The 20,294-nt window shown below is 55.3% G+C and overlaps 1 protein-coding gene across 2 annotated transcripts; it reads right to left on the reverse strand.

The window, feature by feature from the left end:
• Positions 1-118: 118 nt before the first annotated feature.
• Positions 119-19,495, reverse strand: mcoln1a (mucolipin TRP cation channel 1a). 2 transcript variants are annotated; one of them, XM_088933018.1, is made up of 14 exons: positions 19,080-19,495; positions 14,200-14,438; positions 13,100-13,267; positions 12,813-12,969; positions 12,317-12,395; positions 11,094-11,190; positions 10,074-10,173; positions 9,604-9,707; positions 8,166-8,315; positions 7,966-8,067; positions 7,741-7,863; positions 3,490-3,696; positions 2,913-3,043; positions 119-2,828 (listed from the first exon to the last, which is right to left on the reverse strand). In XM_088933018.1, exons 1-14 carry the CDS (start codon positions 19,123-19,125, stop codon positions 2,792-2,794), a joined length of 1,740 nt encoding a protein of 579 aa, XP_088789144.1. In that variant the 5' UTR covers positions 19,126-19,495; the 3' UTR covers positions 119-2,791. The 2 variants fall into 2 exon arrangements, with proteins under 2 accessions (XP_088789144.1, XP_088789143.1); XM_088933017.1 differs by having other exon boundaries at positions 9,604-9,710.
• Between the last annotated feature and the right edge of the window lie 799 nt (positions 19,496-20,294).

Below are 20,294 nucleotides of genomic sequence, written 5' to 3' on the forward strand. Positions count from 1 at the left end.
GGAACCCCTAGAAATCCTCCCCCTTCACGAACAGCCCCACAGCGCCCAGGTCCCAGCCCTCCAGGAGCTGCACTGGGACAGAGATCCCCAGAAACAAAGCCAAGAGCCAGGCTGGAGGGTCCTTTAAAAAGTGCTTTTAATTCGATGAAAGGCTGGGGGAGCGCACAGGTCTGTCTCACCCAGCGCGAGGCAGGTCTCCTGCATGTGCAACGACCTCCTACAACAACTCTGACGTCTTACAATAAAAACAGAAAACGCGAAATTAAACATTAGAATTCAGCAACACGGGAGGAGAAACATCTCCCCCTAGAAGCGACTGACTTAACAGCTGACATCCTGACAGAGACAGGAAACGACAGAGAATTGCAGCGCAGGCACAGACCGTACCTCTGTACACCTCAGTGTTCACTGTACACATAAATATATTTACACACACTACTACACTCCTGACACAAAGAGAAGGCTGGGAATGGCTCCGTCTCTCTCCGTGGTCCGAGCACTCGGAGCCTGTTGTGCGTTCAGAAGAAAAGAGGATCTGTGCTCCCAAGTGGATCGGACACCTGTGGAGGTGCTACTTCAGCTACAGTCAAAGGGGCGCTCACTCCCTCTGAATCCCGACTGGATCAGTCAGCAGGGGGCACTCCCTCCCTCTGAATCCCGACTGGATCAGCAGGGGGCGCTCACTCCCTCTGAATCCCGACTGGATCAGTCAGCAGGGGGCGCTCACTCCCTCTGAATCCCGACTGGATCAGCAGGGGGCGCTCACTCCCTCTGAATCCCGACTGGATCAGCAGGGGGTGCTCACTCCCTCTGAATCCTGACTGGATCAGTCAGCAGGGGGCGCTCACTCCCTCTGAATCCCAACTGGATCAGTCAGCAGGGGGCGCTCACTCCCTCTGAATCCCAACTGGATCAGTCAGCAGAGGGCGCTCACTCCCTCTGAATCCCAACTGGATCAGTCAGCAGGGCACTCACTCCCTCTGAATCCCAACTGGATCAGTCAGCAGGGCACTCACTCCCTCTGAATCCCGACTGGATCAGTCAGCAGGGCACTCACTCCCTCTGAATCCCAATTGGATCAGCAGGGGGCGCTCACTCCCTACGAATCCCAAGCAGATCAGTCAATGTTAAGTTACTCACTCCGAATCCCAGTTGAGGTGTTATCCAGGCTCCACGGGTTCCAGGCTGGGTCACATCAGTGTGTGGAGCCTGTCTGCACTTCCTCCTCCTCATTGTGGGGTAGTGGGGTGCCCCTGCAAGCTGAGACACAGCTTGGTGGGGTTGTTAATAGCAAAGAACAAGGGGCAATTGTCAAGTAAAACAAATACAAAACAAGGGAGATGCGGTCAGTTCTCATGAATCCATGATTCCGATGATCACAGAAGGGTGATGGCAGTCTCGAGTCACCCCTCCCTCCCAGAACAAGAAGTCCCCAAACCCCCCCCCCCCCATCTGCTTACTCCCAGCCTCTGACTCTGCGAGTAGTTCCCATGACAGGTCAACTGCTCATCAGACAGGTCTTGTTTAACAGGTGCTCTGTGAGCGATTAGAAGGCCTTGCACACTTTCAGCCACTACTTAGGTCTGCATGAGGGAGGTGGATGATGGCCACCCATCCTGTCTGGCTGCTTTCACCCACAAGAGGTGATGATGGTCGCTCTTGCGGTCACTCCTTTATTTCCGGATTTATAGATTGCACTGCTGACTTCGTTACTGAATGTGGAGGAATTCTTCTGGGTCTCCACTGTCTGTCCATCCATCATTTAGACCCAGAGGTGCCATGATGGCCTGCATCTACTCCTACTCTCAGGTTTCTCACTGGTCACAGGAGCGAGGATCAGCTCAGGATCTTGCTTGCTGTTGCCCGAACCATCTGGACCTCATGGTGTCATCCAGTGTTTACAGATTAAAAAATTAAAAAACAACCCCCCCCCCCCCCCACATTATGAACAATTCAAGCTCTACTGCTACAGAAATTTACCTTCTGCCATACAGGGATCACAGGGACCCAAGAGGCAAACTGGCCATGGGACTAGACATACACACAAAGAACAAAGACCAAAAATAAAAATAACACTTTAAAATTAAGGGAACTGGATTAGACACCCACTGCATGGCAGTGTATTCCACTCCAGGCACTAGCAGCTGCAGGAGCAGGAAGAGGTCTGTGTAGACGTGTGGAGCAGCACTGAAGGAGCGCTCAAGGGTCAGAGGTCAACTCTGGCTCTGACCTCCGACCCGGAAGAACTCCCAAGGGTCTGTTAGCTGTGAAAGCGCTCTAGAGAACGAGGAGGGAAAGGGGATTCGCTCACTCACTGAGATCTAAGCGACAGGCTAGCTGCTGGGCAGGTTGGTCCAGGACTGACTGGACGTTTCAGGTCACTCGCCCACAGGTGCAATTTCATAAAAGAGAGACGGCCTGCAGCTGGAAAACCTGGAGCGGATCAGAACACTGTGAACCTGGAGTCTAGTCTGCTTCCCTTAAATAAAATAGAACAAAAAGAAATAAAATAACATCTACGGGGAATAACGACATCCTGCTTCTCTACTGTCCCTATCCATGGCCTGAGAAGGGGATTGTTTAAAAGGAGATGCAGGGCAGGGAGAGCTCCCACACTTGTGCTCTGTGTGAGCGGGCACTGTGTCGAGGCAGGTGCGTTGGCATGTGGTCGGCGTGTCGCAGGGAGGGGCCGCTTCTCTTCCAGCGTCAGCGCACTGCAGTGTCCAGCGGGGCTGCTGCAGTACCGGCTCTGACCAGCAGAGGGCACTCCAGCCCCAGCCAGCAGCCCCGGTCAGTTCACCAGGAGCACGTCCTCGTACGTCGTGGTTCTGGAACCAGAGAACACGTCAACAGGCCCGTTTCTACTAGAAGACACCATGCATGAGCACACGCACACACGCACGTGCGCTCACCTGTCACAGCAGCAGAAGATGGAGCAGGCCGAGGTGTCCAGCCCCCGGAACTTCCCAGATCCGGGCGTGTCCGTGCACTCGGCGATGAAGGCCTGCAGGTCCGTGATGTGGGCAGTCTCCATGGTCTGGTGCTGGAGACAGAGAGAGAGCGAGAGACTGAGGGAGCAGAAGGGGCGTCTTTGCAATTTCCCTCACGGGATCAATAAAGTATCTATCTTTTACCCCCCACCTACCCAAACCGCACGTCATCTGCCTCTCCTCCTCCCTCTACATAGCCTCTCGCACTGTCTCCTCCCTCTTCCCACTGCCCTCTCCCTCCCCCTTCTACCCCCTCTCCATCCGTCCCCTCTCCCTGTCCACTCCCTCCCCTCTCTCCGTCCACTCCCTCCCCCTCCGCCTCCCTGTCCACTCCCTCCCCCTTCTACCCCCTCTCCATCCGTCCCCTCTCCCTGTCCACTCCCTCTCCTCTCCCTCCCCTCTCTCCGTCCACTCCCTCCCCTCCCCCTCCGCCTCCCTGTCCACTCCCTCCCCCTCCGCCTCCCTGTCCACTCCCTCCCCTCTCCCTGTTCTACTGTACCTTGATGCACTCATAGGCGCCGGTGATGAGTGCGATGAAGAGGCTGAGCACCATGTAGATGAAGAGGGAGATGAAGGTGTACAAGTACACCTGGCTGAACCACCACACCAGCAGGCTGCTGTCCTGCATCTCGGCGAAGGTCACAAACATGTCGTCCCCGTTGATGAGGGAGAACAGGCACTCCGACACCATGGAAAGTGTGCGGAACTGCAGGCACACAGGGGGAGGAAGAGCCATGACCTTGGACTGCTGCTGTGCAGGGTTGTGCGGTGTTCTTATGTAGTGTTGTGTTACCTTGACATGGTAGGTCCTCAGCACTGTGCTGATATTCGTCAGTGAGACTGGACTGTGTGCTGCTGTGCGGTGTTGTGTTACCTTGACGTGGTAGGGCCCCAGCACTGTGCTGATATTCGTCAGTGAGACCGGACTGTGTGCTGCTGTGCAGTGTTGTGCAGTGTTGTGTTACCTTGACGTGGTAGGGCCCCAGCACTGTGCTGATATTCGTCAGTGAGACTGGACTGTGTGCTGCTGTGCAGTGTTGTGCAGTGTTGTGTTACCTTGACGTGGTAGGGCCCCAGCACTGTGCTGATATTCCTCAGTGAGACTGGACTGTGTGCTGCTGTGCAGTGTTGTGTTACCTTGACGTGGTAGGGCCCCAGCACTGTGCTGATATTCGTCAGTGAGACTGGACTGTGTGCTGCTGTGCAGTGTTGTGCAGTGTTGTGTTACCTTGACGTGGTAGGGCCCCAGCACTGTGCTGATATTCCTCAGTGAGACTGGACTGTGTGCTGCTGTGCAGTGTTGTGTTACCTTGACGTGGTAGGGCCCCAGCACTGTGCTGATATTCCTCAGTGAGACCGGACTGTGTGCTGCTGTGCAGTGTTGTGCAGTGTTGTGTTACCTTGACGTGGTAGGGCCCCAGCACTGTGCTGATATTCCTCAGTGAGACTGGACTGTGTGCTGCTGTGCAGTGTTGTGTTACCTTGACGTGGTAGGGCCCCAGCACTGTGCTGATATTCCTCAGTGAGACTGGACTGTGTGCTGCTGTGCAGTGTTGTGTTACCTTGACGTGGTAGGGCCCCAGCACTGTGCTGATATTCGTCAGTGAGACTGGACTGTGTGCTGCTGTGCAGTGTTGTGCAGTGTTGTGTTACCTTGACGTGGTAGGGCCCCAGCACTGTGCTGATATTCCTCAGTGAGACTGGACTGTGTGCTGCTGTGCAGTGTTGTGTTACCTTGACGTGGTAGGGCCCCAGCACTGTGCTGATATTCGTCAGTGAGACTGGACTGTGTGCTGCTGTGCAGTGTTGTGTTACCTTGACGTGGTAGGGCCCCAGCACTGTGCTGATATTCGTCAGTGAGACTGGACTGTGTGCTGCTGTGCAGTGTTGTGTTACCTTGACGTGGTAGGGCCCCAGCACTGTGCTGATATTAGTCAGTGAGACTGGACTGTGTGCTGCTGTGCAGTGTTGTGTTACCTTGACGTGGTAGGGCCCCAGCACTGTGCTGATATTCGTCAGTGAGACTGGACTGTGTGCTGCTGTGCAGTGTTGTGTTACCTTGACGTGGTAGGGCCCCAGCACTGTGCTGATATTCGTCAGTGAGACTGGACTGTGTGCTGCTGTGCAGTGTTGTGTTACCTTGACGTGGTAGGGCCCCAGCACTGTGCTGATATTCGTCAGTGAGACTGGACTGTGTGCTGCTGTGCAGTGTTGTGCAGTGTTGTGTTACCTTGACGTGGTAGGGCCCCAGCACTGTGCTGATATTCGTCAGTGAGACTGGACTGTGTGCTGTTGTGCAGTGTTGTGTTACCTTGACGTGGTAGGTCCTCAGCACTGTGCTGATATTCCTCAGTGAGACTGGACTGTGTGCTGCTGTGCGGTGTTGTGTTACCTTGACGTGGTAGGGCCCCAGCACTGTGCTGATATTCGTCAGTGAGACTGGACTGTGTGCTGCTGTGCAGTGTTGTGCAGTGTTGTGTTACCTTGACGTGGTAGGGCCCCAGCACTGTGCTGATATTCCTCAGTGAGACTGGACTGTGTGCTGCTGTGCAGTGTTGTGTTACCTTGACGTGGTAGGTCCTCAGCACTGTGCTGATATTCCTCAGTGAGACTGGACTGTGTGCTGCTGTGCAGTGTTGTGTTACCTTGACGTGGTAGGGCCCCAGCACTGTGCTGATATTCCTCAGTGAGACTGGACTGTGTGCTGTTGTGCAGTGTTGTGTTACCTTGACGTGGTAGGTCCTCAGCACTGTGCTGATATTCCTCAGTGAGACTGGACTGTGTGCTGCTGTGCGGTGTTGTGTTACCTTGACGTGGTAGGGCCCCAGCACTGTGCTGATATTCGTCAGTGAGACTGGACTGTGTGCTGCTGTGCAGTGTTGTGTTACCTTGACGTGGTAGGGCCCCAGCACTGTGCTGATATTCGTCAGTGAGACTGGACTGTGTGCTGCTGTGCAGTGTTGTGTTACCTTGACGTGGTAGGGCCCCAGCACTGTGCTGATATTCGTCAGTGAGACTGGACTGTGTGCTGTTGTGCAGTGTTGTGTTACCTTGACGTGGTAGGGCCCCAGCACTGTGCTGATATTCGTCAGTGAGACTGGACTGTGTGCTGTTGTGCAGTGTTGTGCAGTGTTGTGTTACCTTGACGTGGTAGGGCCCCAGCACTGTGCTGATATTCGTCAGTGAGACTGGACTGTGTGCTGTTGTGCAGTGTTGTGTTACCTTGACGTGGTAGGGCCCCAGCACTGTGCTGATATTCGTCAGTGAGACTGGACTGTGTGCTGCTGTGCAGTGTTGTGCAGTGTTGTGTTACCTTGACGTGGTAGGGCCCCAGCACTGTGCTGATATTCCTCAGTGAGACTGGACTGTGTGCTGTTGTGCAGTGTTGTGTTACCTTGACGTGGTAGGTCCCCAGCACTGTGCTGATATTCGTCAGTGAGACTGGACTGTGTGCTGCTGTGCAGTGTTGTGTTACCTTGACGTGGTAGGTCAACAGCACTGTGCTGATATTCCTCAGTGAGACTGGACTGTGTGCTGCTGTGCGGTGTTGTGTTACCTTGACGTGGTAGGGCCCCAGCACTGTGCTGATATTCGTCAGTGAGACTGGACTGTGTGCTGCTGTGCGGTGTTGTGTTACCTTGACGTGGTAGGTCCTCAGCACTGTGCTGATATTCCTCAGTGAGACTGGACTGTGTGCTGCTGTGCGGTGTTGTGTTACCTTGACGTGGTAGGGCCCCAGCACTGTGCTGATATTCGTCAGTGAGACTGGACTGTGTGCTGCTGTGCAGTGTTGTGCAGTGTTGTGTTAACTTGACGTGGTAGGGCCCCAGCACTGTGCTGATATTCGTCAGTGAGACTGGACTGTGTGCTGCTGTGCAGTGTTGTGCAGTGTTGTGTTACCTTGACGTGGTAGGTCCTCAGCACTGTGCTGATATTCCTCAGTGAGACTGGACTGTGTGCTGCTGTGCGGTGTTGTGTTACCTTGACGTGGTAGGGCCCCAGCACTGTGCTGATATTCCTCAGTGAGACTGGACTGTGTGCTGCTGTGCGGTGTTGTGTTACCTTGACGTGGTAGGGCCCCAGCACTGTGCTGATATTCCTCAGTGAGACTGGACTGTGTGCTGCTGTGCGGTGTTGTGTTACCTTGACGTGGTAGGGCCCCAGCACTGTGCTGATATTCGTCAGTGAGACTGGACTGTGTGCTGCTGTGCAGTGTTGTGTTACCTTGACGTGGTAGGGCCCCAGCACTGTGCTGATATTCCTCAGTGAGACCGGACTGTGTGCTGCTGTGCAGTGTTGTGCAGTGTTGTGTTACCTTGACGTGGTAGGGCCCCAGCACTGTGCTGATATTCCTCAGTGAGACTGGACTGTGTGCTGCTGTGCGGTGTTGTGTTACCTTGACGTGGTAGGGCCCCAGCACTGTGCTGATATTCCTCAGTGAGACCGGACTGTGTGCTGCTGTGCAGTGTTGTGCAGTGTTGTGTTACCTTGACGTGGTAGGGCCCCAGCACTGTGCTGATATTCCTCAGTGAGACTGGACTGTGTGCTGCTGTGCGGTGTTGTGTTACCTTGACGTGGTAGGGCCCCAGCACTGTGCTGATATTCCTCAGTGAGACTGGACTGTGTGCTGCTGTGCAGTGTTGTGCAGTGTTGTGTTACCTTGACGTGGTAGGGCCCCAGCACTGTGCTGATATTCCTCAGTGAGACTGGACTGTGTGCTGCTGTGCAGTGTTGTGCGGTGTTGTGTTACCTTGACGTGGTAGGGCCCCAGCACGATCCAGCCGCAGAAGCAGTAGCCCAGGTAGATGACGGCGGCGCAGCAGCAGAAACGGATGACGTTGGGGAAGGCGGCCCTGAGGGTGACGATCAGGATCTGATCCGGGCGGACAGGTCAGGGGAGAAAGAGTGGGTCAGCGAGAGACGGGAAACCCGACGGGCCAGTCCGGGACCGACACAGCGACGCTCACACACTCACGTTGTACTTCTGGAAGAAGCTGAGGTACCGGATGACCCCGACCCACACCAGCAGGGTGGACGTTCCCAGCAGGATCCCGCACACATCATAGGAGGACAGGTTCTGTTAGAGACAGGGAGACCGAGCCAACCCATCAGCAGAGCCCCGTCGGGACCAAGACCAGAAAAGCCTAACGAGCTGGGTCCAGTAACGAGGCTGACCTTAGACTCGATGCCGATCTTGATGCAGCTGCCCACGATAATCAGGATGTCACTGATGACCAGCAGGATGTACCAGCCGTTCACAAACTCCAGCCGGTCCTCCCAGCACACCCCACGCCCCAGCTGCTCGCGGAAGAACCGCGCAAACTCCTGGGCACCGCAGCGGAGAGGGAGCAGAGCACACTGGTCAGCGAATACACACCCAACACTGCTCTCCCCGAGAACACACCCCCAACACTGCTCTCCCCGAGAACACACCCCCAACACTGCTCCGCTTGAAAACACACACCCAACACTGCTCCGCTTGAAAACACACACCCAACACTGCTCCGCTCGAGAACACACACCCAACACTGCTCCGCTCGAGAACACACACCCAACACTGCTCCGCTCGAGAACACACACCCAACACTGCTCTCCCCGAGAACACACACCCAACACTGCTCCGCTTGAAAACACACACCCAACACTGCTCCGCTTGAAAACACACACCCAACACTGCTCCGCTCGAGAACACACACCCAACACTGCTCCGCTCGAGAACACACACCCAACACTGCTCTCCCCGAGAACACACACCCAACACTGCTCCGCTTGAAAACACACACCCAACACTGCTCCGCTCGAGAACACACCCCCAACACTGCTCTCCCCGAGAACACACACCCAACACTGCTCCGCTTGAAAACACACACCCAACACTGCACTCCCAGAGAACACACACCCAACACTGCTCCGCTTGAAAACACACACCCAACACTGCACTCCTTGAGAACACACACCCAACACTGCTCTCCCCGAGAACACACCCCCAACACTGCTCTCCCCGAGAACACACCCCCAACACTGCTCTCCCCGAGAACATACCCCCAACACTGCTCTCCCCGAGAACACACACCCAACACTGCTCCGCTCGAGAACACACACCCAACACCGCTGCGCTCGAGAACACACACCCAACACTGCACTCCCAGAGAACACACACCCAACACTGCTCCGCTCGAGAACACACACCCAACACTGCACTCCCAGAGAACACACACCCAACACTGCTCCGCTCGAGAACACACACCCAACACTGCACTCCCAGAGAACACACACCCAACACTGCTCCGCTTGAAAACACACCCCCAACACTGCTCTCCCCGAGAACACACACCCAACACTGCTCCGCTCGAGAACACACCCCCAACACTGCTCTCCCCGAGAACACACCCCCAACACTGCTCTCCCCGAGAACACACCCCCAACACTGCTCCGCTCGAGAACACACACCCAACACCGCTGCGCTCGAGAACACACACCCAACACTGCTCTCCCCGAGAACACACACCCAACACTGCACTCCCCAAGAACACACACCCAACACTGCTCCGCTCGAGGCCCTAATGAGCTGGTTAGCAGTGTCAGCGTCTGTGGCGCCCCCAGTCTGGTGTACCTCCTGCAGCAGCACCCCCCGCAGGATGGACCGGCCGCACAGCAGCAGGGACAGCACACACACAATCACCACGATCACGTCGAACGCCAGGCGTGTGTAGTTCTCTGCTGCGGGGAGGACAGGGGAGACGTCAGCAGCCCCTCTGGTCTGGGTGATGTGCAGAGTCAACAGATCTGTGCGTGTGCTTGCGTGCGTGTATTTGCGTGTGCATGTGCATGTATGTGCTTGTCTCTCTCACTCTGTCTGGCCCATTGCTCTCACCACACTCCTTTCTCTTCTGTCACCCTCCTCTTCCCTCTCCCCCTCCTCTCCTGTCTCTTCCCTCTCTCCCCCTCCCCTCTCCCCTCTCTCTCTCCTGTCTACTCTCCCCATTTTAACCCCAGTGGTGCCTCTGTACAGATCCCTAGGCTGCAACAGGGTGAACCCCAGGACCCCTCACTGTGTGCCCAGGCTGCGACAGGCCCTCTCACCATGTCCAGACACACTGGGGTCTCTGCACTCCTTGATCGTCGCCTCATTGTTGAGGCTGATCTTCACTCTGCCACTGTGGGCCTTGTTATCGTAGACGATCTGTCAAGGACACAAGGCTCATGAGCATTTACACAATGTGCACAACGGTACACTGTACTGCAGTACCATGCAATACACAACCGCACTTCACTACAGACACACTACAGTACAGATCTCAACACTAAACACACAACTGCACTACACTACCATACACACTACAGTACAGATCTCAACACTACACACTACTGCACTACACTACAGACACACTACAGTACAGATCTCAACACTAAACACACAACTGCACTACACTACCATACACACTACAGTACAGATCTCAACACTACACACTACTGCACTACACTACTACTACACTGCCATACACTACAGACCCACTACAGTACAGATCTCCACACTACCAACACACAACTGCACTACACTACCATACACTACAGACACACTACAGTACAGATCTTGCCACTAAACACACTACTGCACTACACTACCTTACACTACAGTACAGATCTCGACACTACACACTACTGCATTACACTACCATACACTACAGTACAGATCTCGACACTACACACTACTGCATTACACTACCATACACTACAGTACAGATCTCGACACTACACACTACTGCACTACACTACTACTACACTGCCATACACTACAGACTCACTACAGTACAGATCTCAACACTACCAACACACAACTGCACTACACTACCATACACTACAGACACACTACAGTACAGATCTTGCCACTAAACACACTACTGCACTACACTACCTTACACTACAGTACAGATCTCGACACTACACACTACCGCATTACACTACTACTACACTGCCATACACTACAGACACACTACAGTACAGATCTCGACACTACCAACACTCTACTGCACTACACAGATGACAGATGTGCTGAGCGCCGAGAGCTGCACTCCCCTGCGAGTAACAGCACTGTCCACTCACTGTGATAGTGAAGGTGTAGCAGTCTGGGATCTCGTTGTTTATTATGGTCTGGATATTGATGGCCTTCAGCCGGAACTGGACTGTGACATTGATGAGCCTGAGACCCAGAGGGAGAGGGGTGCAGAGGGAGGGAGAGGGGTGCAGAGGGAGAGAGAGGGGTCGAACAGACAGAGGGGTGCAGAGGGAGAGAGAGGGGTCGAACAGAGAGAGGGGTGCAGAGGGAGAGAGAGGGGTCGAACAGAGAGGGGGGTGCAGAGGGAGAGAGAGGGGTCGAACAGAGAGGGGGGTGCAGAGAGAGAGGGGTCGAACAGAGAGAGGGGTGCAGAAGGAGAGAGAGGGGTCGAACAGAGAGAGGGGTGCAGAGGGAGAGAGAGGGGTCAAACAGACAGAGGGGTGCAGAGGGAGAGAGAGGGGTCGAACAGAGAGGGGGGTGCAGAGAGAGAGGGGTCGAACAGAGAGAGGGGTGCAGACGGAGAGAGAGGGGTCGAACAGAGAGAGGGGTGCAGAGGGAGAGAGAGGGGTCAAACAGACAGAGGGGTGCAGAGGGAGAGAGAGGGGTCGAACAGAGAGAGGGGTGCAGAGGGAGAGAGAGGGGTCGAACAGAGAGGGGGGGGGTGGTTATGCAAATGTGGAAACAATAAAGCAGACAATGCAGGGATACAGAGTTTATATCAAACCAAAGGACGTTATATTAAAACTGACAACAGACTAAGGCAAGGAAGGGCTCGTTCAGAATGCTGTGTATACTATTGGTCCTCATGCTACAGAAAAACCACTGCTGCTCTGGCACCAGTCTGGGGAAGAGCAGGGTGACTCCCAGGGTGTCCTACAATAACAGGTTAGGAGAACTGAGGCTCTTTAGACCTGACGGAGAAGACGACGAAATCCTCAACACAACCAGCCCAGAGGACCGCCTCAGTCGATACATGAATGAGAGGACACCAGCGGGAACTATGTGGAAGCACAATTAAACCTGAGAGCAGGGGGCACTTCTTTACACAAAGGGAGGTGGGAGTCTGGAACCAGCTACCCAGCCATGTTGTTGAAGCCGGTACCCTGTTTTCCTTCAAGAAACAGCTGGATGAGACCCTCGGATCAATTGCCCACTAACTGGCTGGATGGCCTCCTCTCCTCTGAAACCCTTTTTTATGTCCTTCTTTGATTACAGGAAACAACAATGTCAGAAAACACACGACACGTGTCCTCGTGTCCACAAGCCTCACTTGTGAAACTTGAGAGTGAAGTTCTTGTAGCTGTCTGTCAGCAGGTGGGGTGTTGCCAGGGGGTTCACTCCAACACATTCTGCCAGGAAAGAGAGATGGAGACCCACGTGATCAGGGCTGCAGTTTCCCCTCAGCATGGCGGGGGGCAGGGGCAGGGGTCAAGGGGTAAGGGGTGTGGAACAGGGGGTGGGGTCAGGGGTGTGGGACAAGGGGTGGGGTCAGGGGTCAAGGGGCGGCATCAGGGGTCAAGGGGTAAGGGGTGTGGAACAGGGGGCGGGGTCAGGGGGTGGGGTAAGGGGGGGTGGGGAACAGGGGGGGTGGTCAGGGGCTTGGGACAAGGGGTGGAGTCAGGGGGTGTGGAACAGGGGGCGGGGTCAGGGGTGTGGGTACAAGGGGTTGTGTCAGGTGCGGGTTCAGGGGGTGGAGTCAGGGGCCGGGGGCAGGGATTGGTGAGAAGGGGAGGGGAGGGAAAGGTGGGCCAGTGGTCGCTACACACCTGTGACTACCCTGGGGTCGATGTTGAAGGTGTCGTTCGCTGGGTCAATCCTGCCCCTCTTGTAGTACTGCTGACACAGATAGAGGGCGCTCTCGTTCACGTGCTCCCCAAACACATAGGCATAGCGCCCCACAGTGGTCTCTGGCAGGGCTAGGTACTGCAGGAGAGAGGAGAGACTAAGGACCACTGCAGACTATACGAGACAGACTCCAGTAAAGCTTCCCGCAGGAAGACGACTTAAGCGAGAAGGAGTAAGTCTTTCTGCTACGTGGTTTCGCCAGGGGTACCTGCTCGATGGCGTGGTGGATGTGCTCGTACACATCACTCTGCGTGTACACCGCCAGCGTGTCATCTGAGCCGTCAGCGTAGTCCTTCAGGAACAGGTGCTTGAAGGACATGGTGTTCTCATCCTTAAACGTGACCACCATCTGATTACTGAGGCCAAAGAACACCAGCTGAGGGAGAGGAGAGAGGAGAACAGAGGGGGAGGGAGGAGAGACAGAGGAGAGGGACGGGAGGAGAAGTGAAGGGAACAGAGGAAGAGCAGGGGAACAGGGAGAGGAGGAGGAGAGTGAGGGAAACGGGGGGAGAGGAGGAGAGAGAAACAGAGGGAGAGGAGGAGAGAGAGGAGAGGAGTGGAGGAAACCGGAGAGAGAGAAAGGAGAGGTGGGGTTATTCAGCAGATGAGGATCTCAGTGCGGTTTAACAGAACAAGCTGCTTCACACAGCACCCTGAGGACTGTCCTCCGCCCCTTCCAGTCAACACCAAGCCACAGCCCCCCCGTGGGGGGGTGGAGGGGCCAATCATTCTCATGAAAGAGTTTTAACTTCAACTGCTATTTGTGAACTTAATCTGACATCAAGGGAAAACCATTTTCACTTTAAACAACACTGAAACATTGAAACTCGAGATGACTTAAGACGTTGCCTCAAGCGTTATTAGCGTGAGCTCTGGTGCTGCGTATCTGCCACACGTTTTGAAATTCAGAGCGCAACACAAGTCAATTTCAACATCAGGTTTGTTGCTGCGCTTATTTTTGATCACGGAAAGTGCAGACTAATGTGCTGTAAGGCGTATGCAACGTGCCGAAATGAACTGTAATGTTTTATAAGGTGTATTTAATGTGCCATAAGATGCTGTAATGTTAATGGAAGGTACTCTACCATGGATCGTACACAGTATGTAATGTGCTGAAAGGCACTGTCATGTGCTGTAAGACGTATGCAATGTGCTGAAATGAACTGTAGTGTGTTGTAAGGTGTATTTAATAGGCTGTAAGATGTGTGTAACGTTAATGGAAGGTATTCCATCATGGATCGTACACAGTATGTAACGTGTTGTAAGGCGTATGCAATGTTAATGGAAGGGATCTGGTAGCTACAGTACCTGCACAGTCACAATGATGATCTTCAGCAGCTGCAGAATTAGTTTGTAGGGTTTGCGGCCCTTGGCGTGGTACTTATCACAGGGGCTCATGAAGAAATACTTCAGCTTCCGGCGAAGAGCCTCCTCCTCCTGCTCGTACCCCAGAGAACCACTTCCTGGGGTCGCCCGAGAGTCCCCCGAGTCGTCACTGTGGCTCTGAGAGCCATACCGGGTCACAGCGGTCAACAGCCTGTCCCTCTCTGACAAGCGGAGGGGGAAGAGACGAAGACAGAGGGAGATCAATGCAGGCCTCCTGACCAGTTCTGTACAGCGGCACAGCGACAGGAGTGCAGCCCCGGGCTGATCAGGACAGAGTAACAGCAGCAGATACAAAACACCCGCCCAAAGGTCAAAGGTCAAAGGTCATCCAACATACACGGGAGTCACACAGAGGTACAGGCTCCTGCTGGGAAAGATGGAGCTCAGCAGACCGGGATGAGGAAATGAAATGCCTTCCTGTGGGCAGCACTGAGGCACGCTGGCCGCCCCTGTATCGAACAGCCGAGGTCACTAGACGGCTCACAGCTGAGAGGAGGCCAACAGGCCCTGCCAGCTCCTCAACGCTTGAGAGGATCTCAAGCAGCTGCTCCTGGAGAGAAGCCAGGGTATCGGCTGGGCGGCTTGCTCCCCACTCCCACCACTCTGTGTAAAAAGAAGCGCCGCCTGTTCCCAGATTTAAATGCAGGTCTCTCTGGCCTCCCTGGGCCCGTCAGCAGGCCCTGGAGGACTGTGTGTTTGTCTGGGGTCCCCCTCCACATGGGGGCTCTACAGAGACTGAGCCCCCTCACCCTGCTGGTGCCCCGGGAACTGCCCTCCTCGGGACGGGAACCCTGTGCTGCTCAGACGGGCTGACCCGCGTGAATCGGGTTTCTGACTACTGCCCATACTGAGATATCAGGCACCCCCCCGCCAATCCCACCAGGCCACCCCTCCGCTCCCATATCCAGGAATCTGATCGGGCTCCGGCCCTGATCAGCTGGCTCATTCGTGAGACCAGCCCGAACCCCTTTTCCGCACTCTCAGGTGGAAGCTGTCCGCCGCTGGCATGGCACCACGCCGAGGGCGTTTTACAGGGATGCCAGTTTCTCCGGCTGGAAGAAATCTTTCCCGAAAAACACGCAACTAACTTTACGACGCAGTCGGAATAAAACACACACTGCTGTCCGTAAAACCTGGAGTGGACCAAGTGGCTGAGCACTGGCAGTCAGACTGACAGCACTGTCACACCTGGACTGGATCAGGCTGCTGTGTGGTGGGGGTCTGACTCACACCTGGACTGGATCAGGCTGCTGTGTGGTGGGGGTCTGACTCACACCTGGACTGGATCAGGCTGCTGTGTGGTGGGGGTCTGACTGACAGCACTGTCACACCTGGACTGGATCAGGCTGCTGTGTGGTGGGGGTCTGACTGACAGCACTGTCACACCTGGACTGGATCAGGCTGCTGTGTGGTGGGGGTCTGACTGACAGCACTGTCACACCTGGACTGGATCAGGCTGCTGTGTGGTGGGGGTCTGACTGACAGCAGTGTCACACCTGGACTGGATCAGGCTCTCTATAGCTGACTGAGAGAGGAACTGAAAGTACCAGACTTCTGTGCTCTCAGGTCACCGAGATGAATCTCAGTGTGCTACTTTACAGCTATGACCAACATCAGAATGGGGAAGCAAATTTTCTGAGCCACACAGTACAACCATTGTATCAAAACTCTGCTTCCTCTTTTACAACAACTGTAGTGTCCAGTCAGTGTGTCTGTATTAACCCCTCTCTCTCAGTGCAGTGTTAATGTACTGTAGTTTCCAGTCAGTCAGTGTGTCTGTATGAACCCCTCTCTCTCAGTGCAGTGTTAATGTACTGTAGTGTCCAGTGAGTCAGTGTGTCTGTATGAACCCCTCTCTCTCAGTGCAGTGTTAATGTACTGTAGTGTCCAGTCAGTCAGTGTGTCTGTATTAACCCCCCTGTATTAAACAGAACTATGTCATTACATATTAAACTTTCTGTCTAAATCCCTTTACTGCAAGACAGTTGTATCTGATCAGTGCAGTCAATCCTGGTGTGATAAGAAAACTGGAGTCTTCCCAACAGAGATCCTATCTCTCAGGTTTCCATGAGCACAGGAATAAAGAATCCAGACATTCTGGCTGCAGACAGCAGCTCATATCTGCAGCGCCACATTCCACTAACAACCATGACAGCATTAGAACCCCCTAATCTGCACCTGCCAGCTGGACCAGCCCAATCCAGGCCTTACTGAGGGACAGTACGATTCCCAGAATTCCAGGTGCTCAAAACACCAGGCCAGGGACACAGCTCTCACTGACAGCACTGCAGGCCCACAGCAGAGTGAGCCCCCCCTGCAGGAGGGGCACAGCTCTCACTGACAGCACTGCAGGCCCACAGCAGAGCGAGCGCCCCCTGCAGGACAGACACAGCTCTCACCGACAGCACTGCAGGCCCACAGCAGAGTGAGCGCCCCCTGCAGGAGGGACACAGCTCTCACTGACAGCACTGCAGGCCCACAGCAGAGTGAGCGCCCCCTGCAGGACTGACTCTCACACCACAGGGGACCCCACTGTGTGGCAAGGAGAGGTCAGGGTTGGGTGTGCGTATCTGGGCGTGCGTTGGGTGCGCGCAAGTGTACGTGGGTGTGCATCAGGTGTGCGCGCGAGTGTACCTGGGTGTGCATCAGGTGTGCGCGCGAGTGTACGTGGGTGTGCATCAGGTGTGCGCGCGAGTGCACGTGGGTGTGCAGCAGGTGTGCGCGCGAGTGTACGTGGGTGTGCATCAGGTGTGCGCGCGAGTGTACTTGGGTGTGCATCAGGTGTGCGCGCGAGTGTATCTGGGTGTGCATCAGGTGTGCGCGCGAGTGCACGTGGGTGTGCAGCAGGTGTGCGCGCGAGTGCACGTGGGTGTGCATCAGGTGTGCGCGCGAGTGTATCTGGGTGTGCATCAGGTGTGCGCGCGAGTGCACGTGGGTGTGCAGCAGGTGTGCGCGCGAGTGCACGTGGGTGTGCAGCAGGTGTGCGCGCGAGTGTACGTGGGTGTGCAGCAGGTGTGCGCGCGAGTGCACGTGGGTGTGCAGCAGGTGTGCGCGCGAGTGCACGTGGGTGTGCAGCAGGTGTGCGCGCGAGTGTATCTGGGTGTGCAGCAGGTGTGCGCGCGAGTGTACGTGGGTGTGCAGCAGGTGTGCGCGCGAGTGTACGTGGGTGTGCAGCAGGTGTGCGCGCGAGTGTATCTGGGTGTGCAGCAGGTGTGCGCGCGAGTGTATCTGGGTGTGCAGCAGGTGTGCGCGCGAGTGTACGTGGGTGTATCTGGGCAGGCGCCAGGTGTGTTGCAGCGCTGTTCCTGCTCCCTGCTGACTTTGTGGTTGTGTGTTGTCGAGACGCGAGAGCTGCCGTGAGTTTCCGGGCCCAGCTCACACATTCCATCAACACGCCAGCGCACCTCTCCTCAGGCTGACCCCCCCGGTCCTGCCCTTCCTCGGGAGGAAGACCGCAGGCTGACTCACAGACGGGGCGCGCTGAGGCAGACGCTCGCTCACCGGTCCCAGGCCAGACCGAGCCGGAGTAATAACAGTGTCTGCGCGCTCCTGCCCGTCGCCACAGGCACCGCAGCGCGGCGCGCTGCCACACACCCAGGAGCCTCAGCGGTTTCACCACTGGGAAAGGATTCGAAACCAAGGCTGACCTCGAGTCATCTTCAGCCGCAGAGCACACTCAGCTCCTGGAGAGCAGAACTCGAGCTCATCCGTCAGCTCGAATGTGCTCAGCTCCGATGCGCCGTGTCATGAACCTCATGTGTCAGCAGCAGCAGCATACAGTTAGCGGCTTAAAGCTGATACAGCAGGGATCTCAGTTAGAGTCAAGACACCCAGGACACACTGAGGAGCAGTGAGGTCAGGGTAAAAGCACAGTCCAGTGCAGTAAAGTCCAGTGAGATCAGGGTAAAAGCACAGTCCGGTGCAGTAACCCAGAGAGATCAGGGTAAAAGCACAGTCCAGTGCAGTAAAGCCCAGTGAGTTCAGGGTAGAAGCACAGTCCAGTGCAGTAAAGCCCAGAGAGATCAGGGTAAAAGCACAGTCCAGTGCAGTTAAGCCCAGAGAGATCAGGGTAAAAGCATAGTCCTGTGCAGTAAACCATAGAGAGATCATGGTAAAAGCACAGTCCGGTACAGTAAAACCCAGTGAGATCAGGGTAAAAGCACAGTCCAGATCAGTAAAGCCAGAGAGATCAGGGTAAAAGCACAGTCCAGGTCAGTAAAGCCCAGAGAGATCAGGGTAAAAGCACAGTCCAGTACAGTAAACCCCAAAGAGATCAGGGTAAAAGCACAGTCCAGTGTAGTAAAGCCCAGTGAGATCAGGGTAAAAGCACAGTCCAGTGCAGTAAAGCCCAGTGAGATCAGGGTAAAAGCACAGTCCAGTGCAGTAAAGCCCAGAGAGATCAGGGTAAAAGCACAGTCCAGTACAGTAAACCCCAGAGAGATCAGGGTAAAAGCACAGTCCAGTGTAATAAAGCCCAGTGAGATCAGGGTAAAAGCACAGTAAACGGTTCTTTTTTTTTTACAGAAACCTTGCATAACAATAGCGACACGCTCTCGCGGGAGAGGTAAAGCGAGTCGAGCAAGGCAATCTCGCGCAGCATGAAGCCAGACCCAGCTCGCACGAGCCGAGGTTCTGCGATCCGGACGGTCCCGAGACTCCGGCGGCAGGCGGCGAACTCGTGCGCACGGAAACTCCTGACACAGCAGTCCGTGCGGCACAGCGCGAGGTGCCGCCGAGGGAAACCATAGCAACGGGGTGCGAATTAGAGCACAGTAAGAGCAGGAACCCAGCAGGGCACTAACCTGAGCCGCGGCGGGGGTTGCAGTTTTTACAACCCGCAGAAGCCATCCCCGTTTCTTAAAATACATCAATTACTGTGTTAAAATAAAGACGACATGAAGGAAAAAAACGACTTCTGTGTCATAAATGAAAAAAAAAAACAGGAACTGTGGCTCCTTGGGTCCCTTTCTGGCTTAATCTTCACGCGTATATTCACGGTGCCATGAAGACAGTCCGCCCTCTGCCTCCAGCGCAGCAGCGACAGCACGGATGGCCGCTTCCGCGCGGTCATGTGACCCCCCCGGCACGTGACCGGCCGGGCACGCCCCTCGCCGCTTGCAGACCAGCGCGCGGGGCCGGCTGGCGCTGGGCTCTCGCGTCCTGCGCGCGGTTGGGTGAACTCCGCTGGACGCGGCGGCCCTTCGGACCCAGCGCCCTCGGCCGGCTCAGAGCGGTTCTCCTTTTCTTTTCTCGGGGGGGGGGGAGAGACGCAATCCTGGGATTTCTGTTTCTCTGCGTTTGGCAACGTGTTGCAAAACGTCTCCGCTTCCCCCTGCCAGTAACACTGCCTGCGTGTGACGCTCGGATGATTTCAATCTGCCTGTTGTCTTAATCCATTCAGGCGAGCAGCGATAGGGATCCATACACATGGTCCGGTTTTACAGCGTTCTTCTCGTGTATCACACCGTAACGGCGAGGTCGCCAGCGGATGAAAATGAACAGGAATTCTCCAGCAGGGGCAGGCGGGGCACCTCAGGAGGCAGCTGTGGCGAAACCTCGCAGTGTCGCGAAGGGGAAGTTAGTTTTAAGTAACCTGTCACTGCAATCATTACTTTTTTTGAAGAAGAAGTGACGTTCGTCCACAAGGGTTTTTTTGCGGGTTTTGTAACTGGCCGGGGGGGTCATGCTGGTGTGTATGGAGTCTGCATGTTCTGCATGGAGTCCGAGTGCTTCCCCCAGCTCGACCTGGGCTGCAGGTGGACTGATTGTGAGAAATTGTTCGTTTCCGGGGGAACCAGTAGTGGATCTGGTCTGTAGGGATCTCAGGAGCAGCGGGGAGTAGGGCTGCGCTGACCCCAGCTGTCTTGGGTCAGTCCATACAGTCCGGTCCTCCCTGCTCTCCCTTCAGCCGAGGCCCTGCCTCTGTGGTCAATAAAGACCCCAGGGCACTGATCGTGAGAGGAGGGGTGTGCTGACCCCAGTGTCCCGGATCAGTCCCACCAGGTCAGTCTGCTGCC

This window comes from Atractosteus spatula, chromosome 14 (genome assembly GCF_055471065.1).
Source record: "Atractosteus spatula isolate fAtrSpa1 chromosome 14, fAtrSpa1.hap1, whole genome shotgun sequence".
NCBI lineage: Eukaryota > Metazoa > Chordata > Actinopteri > Semionotiformes > Lepisosteidae > Atractosteus > Atractosteus spatula.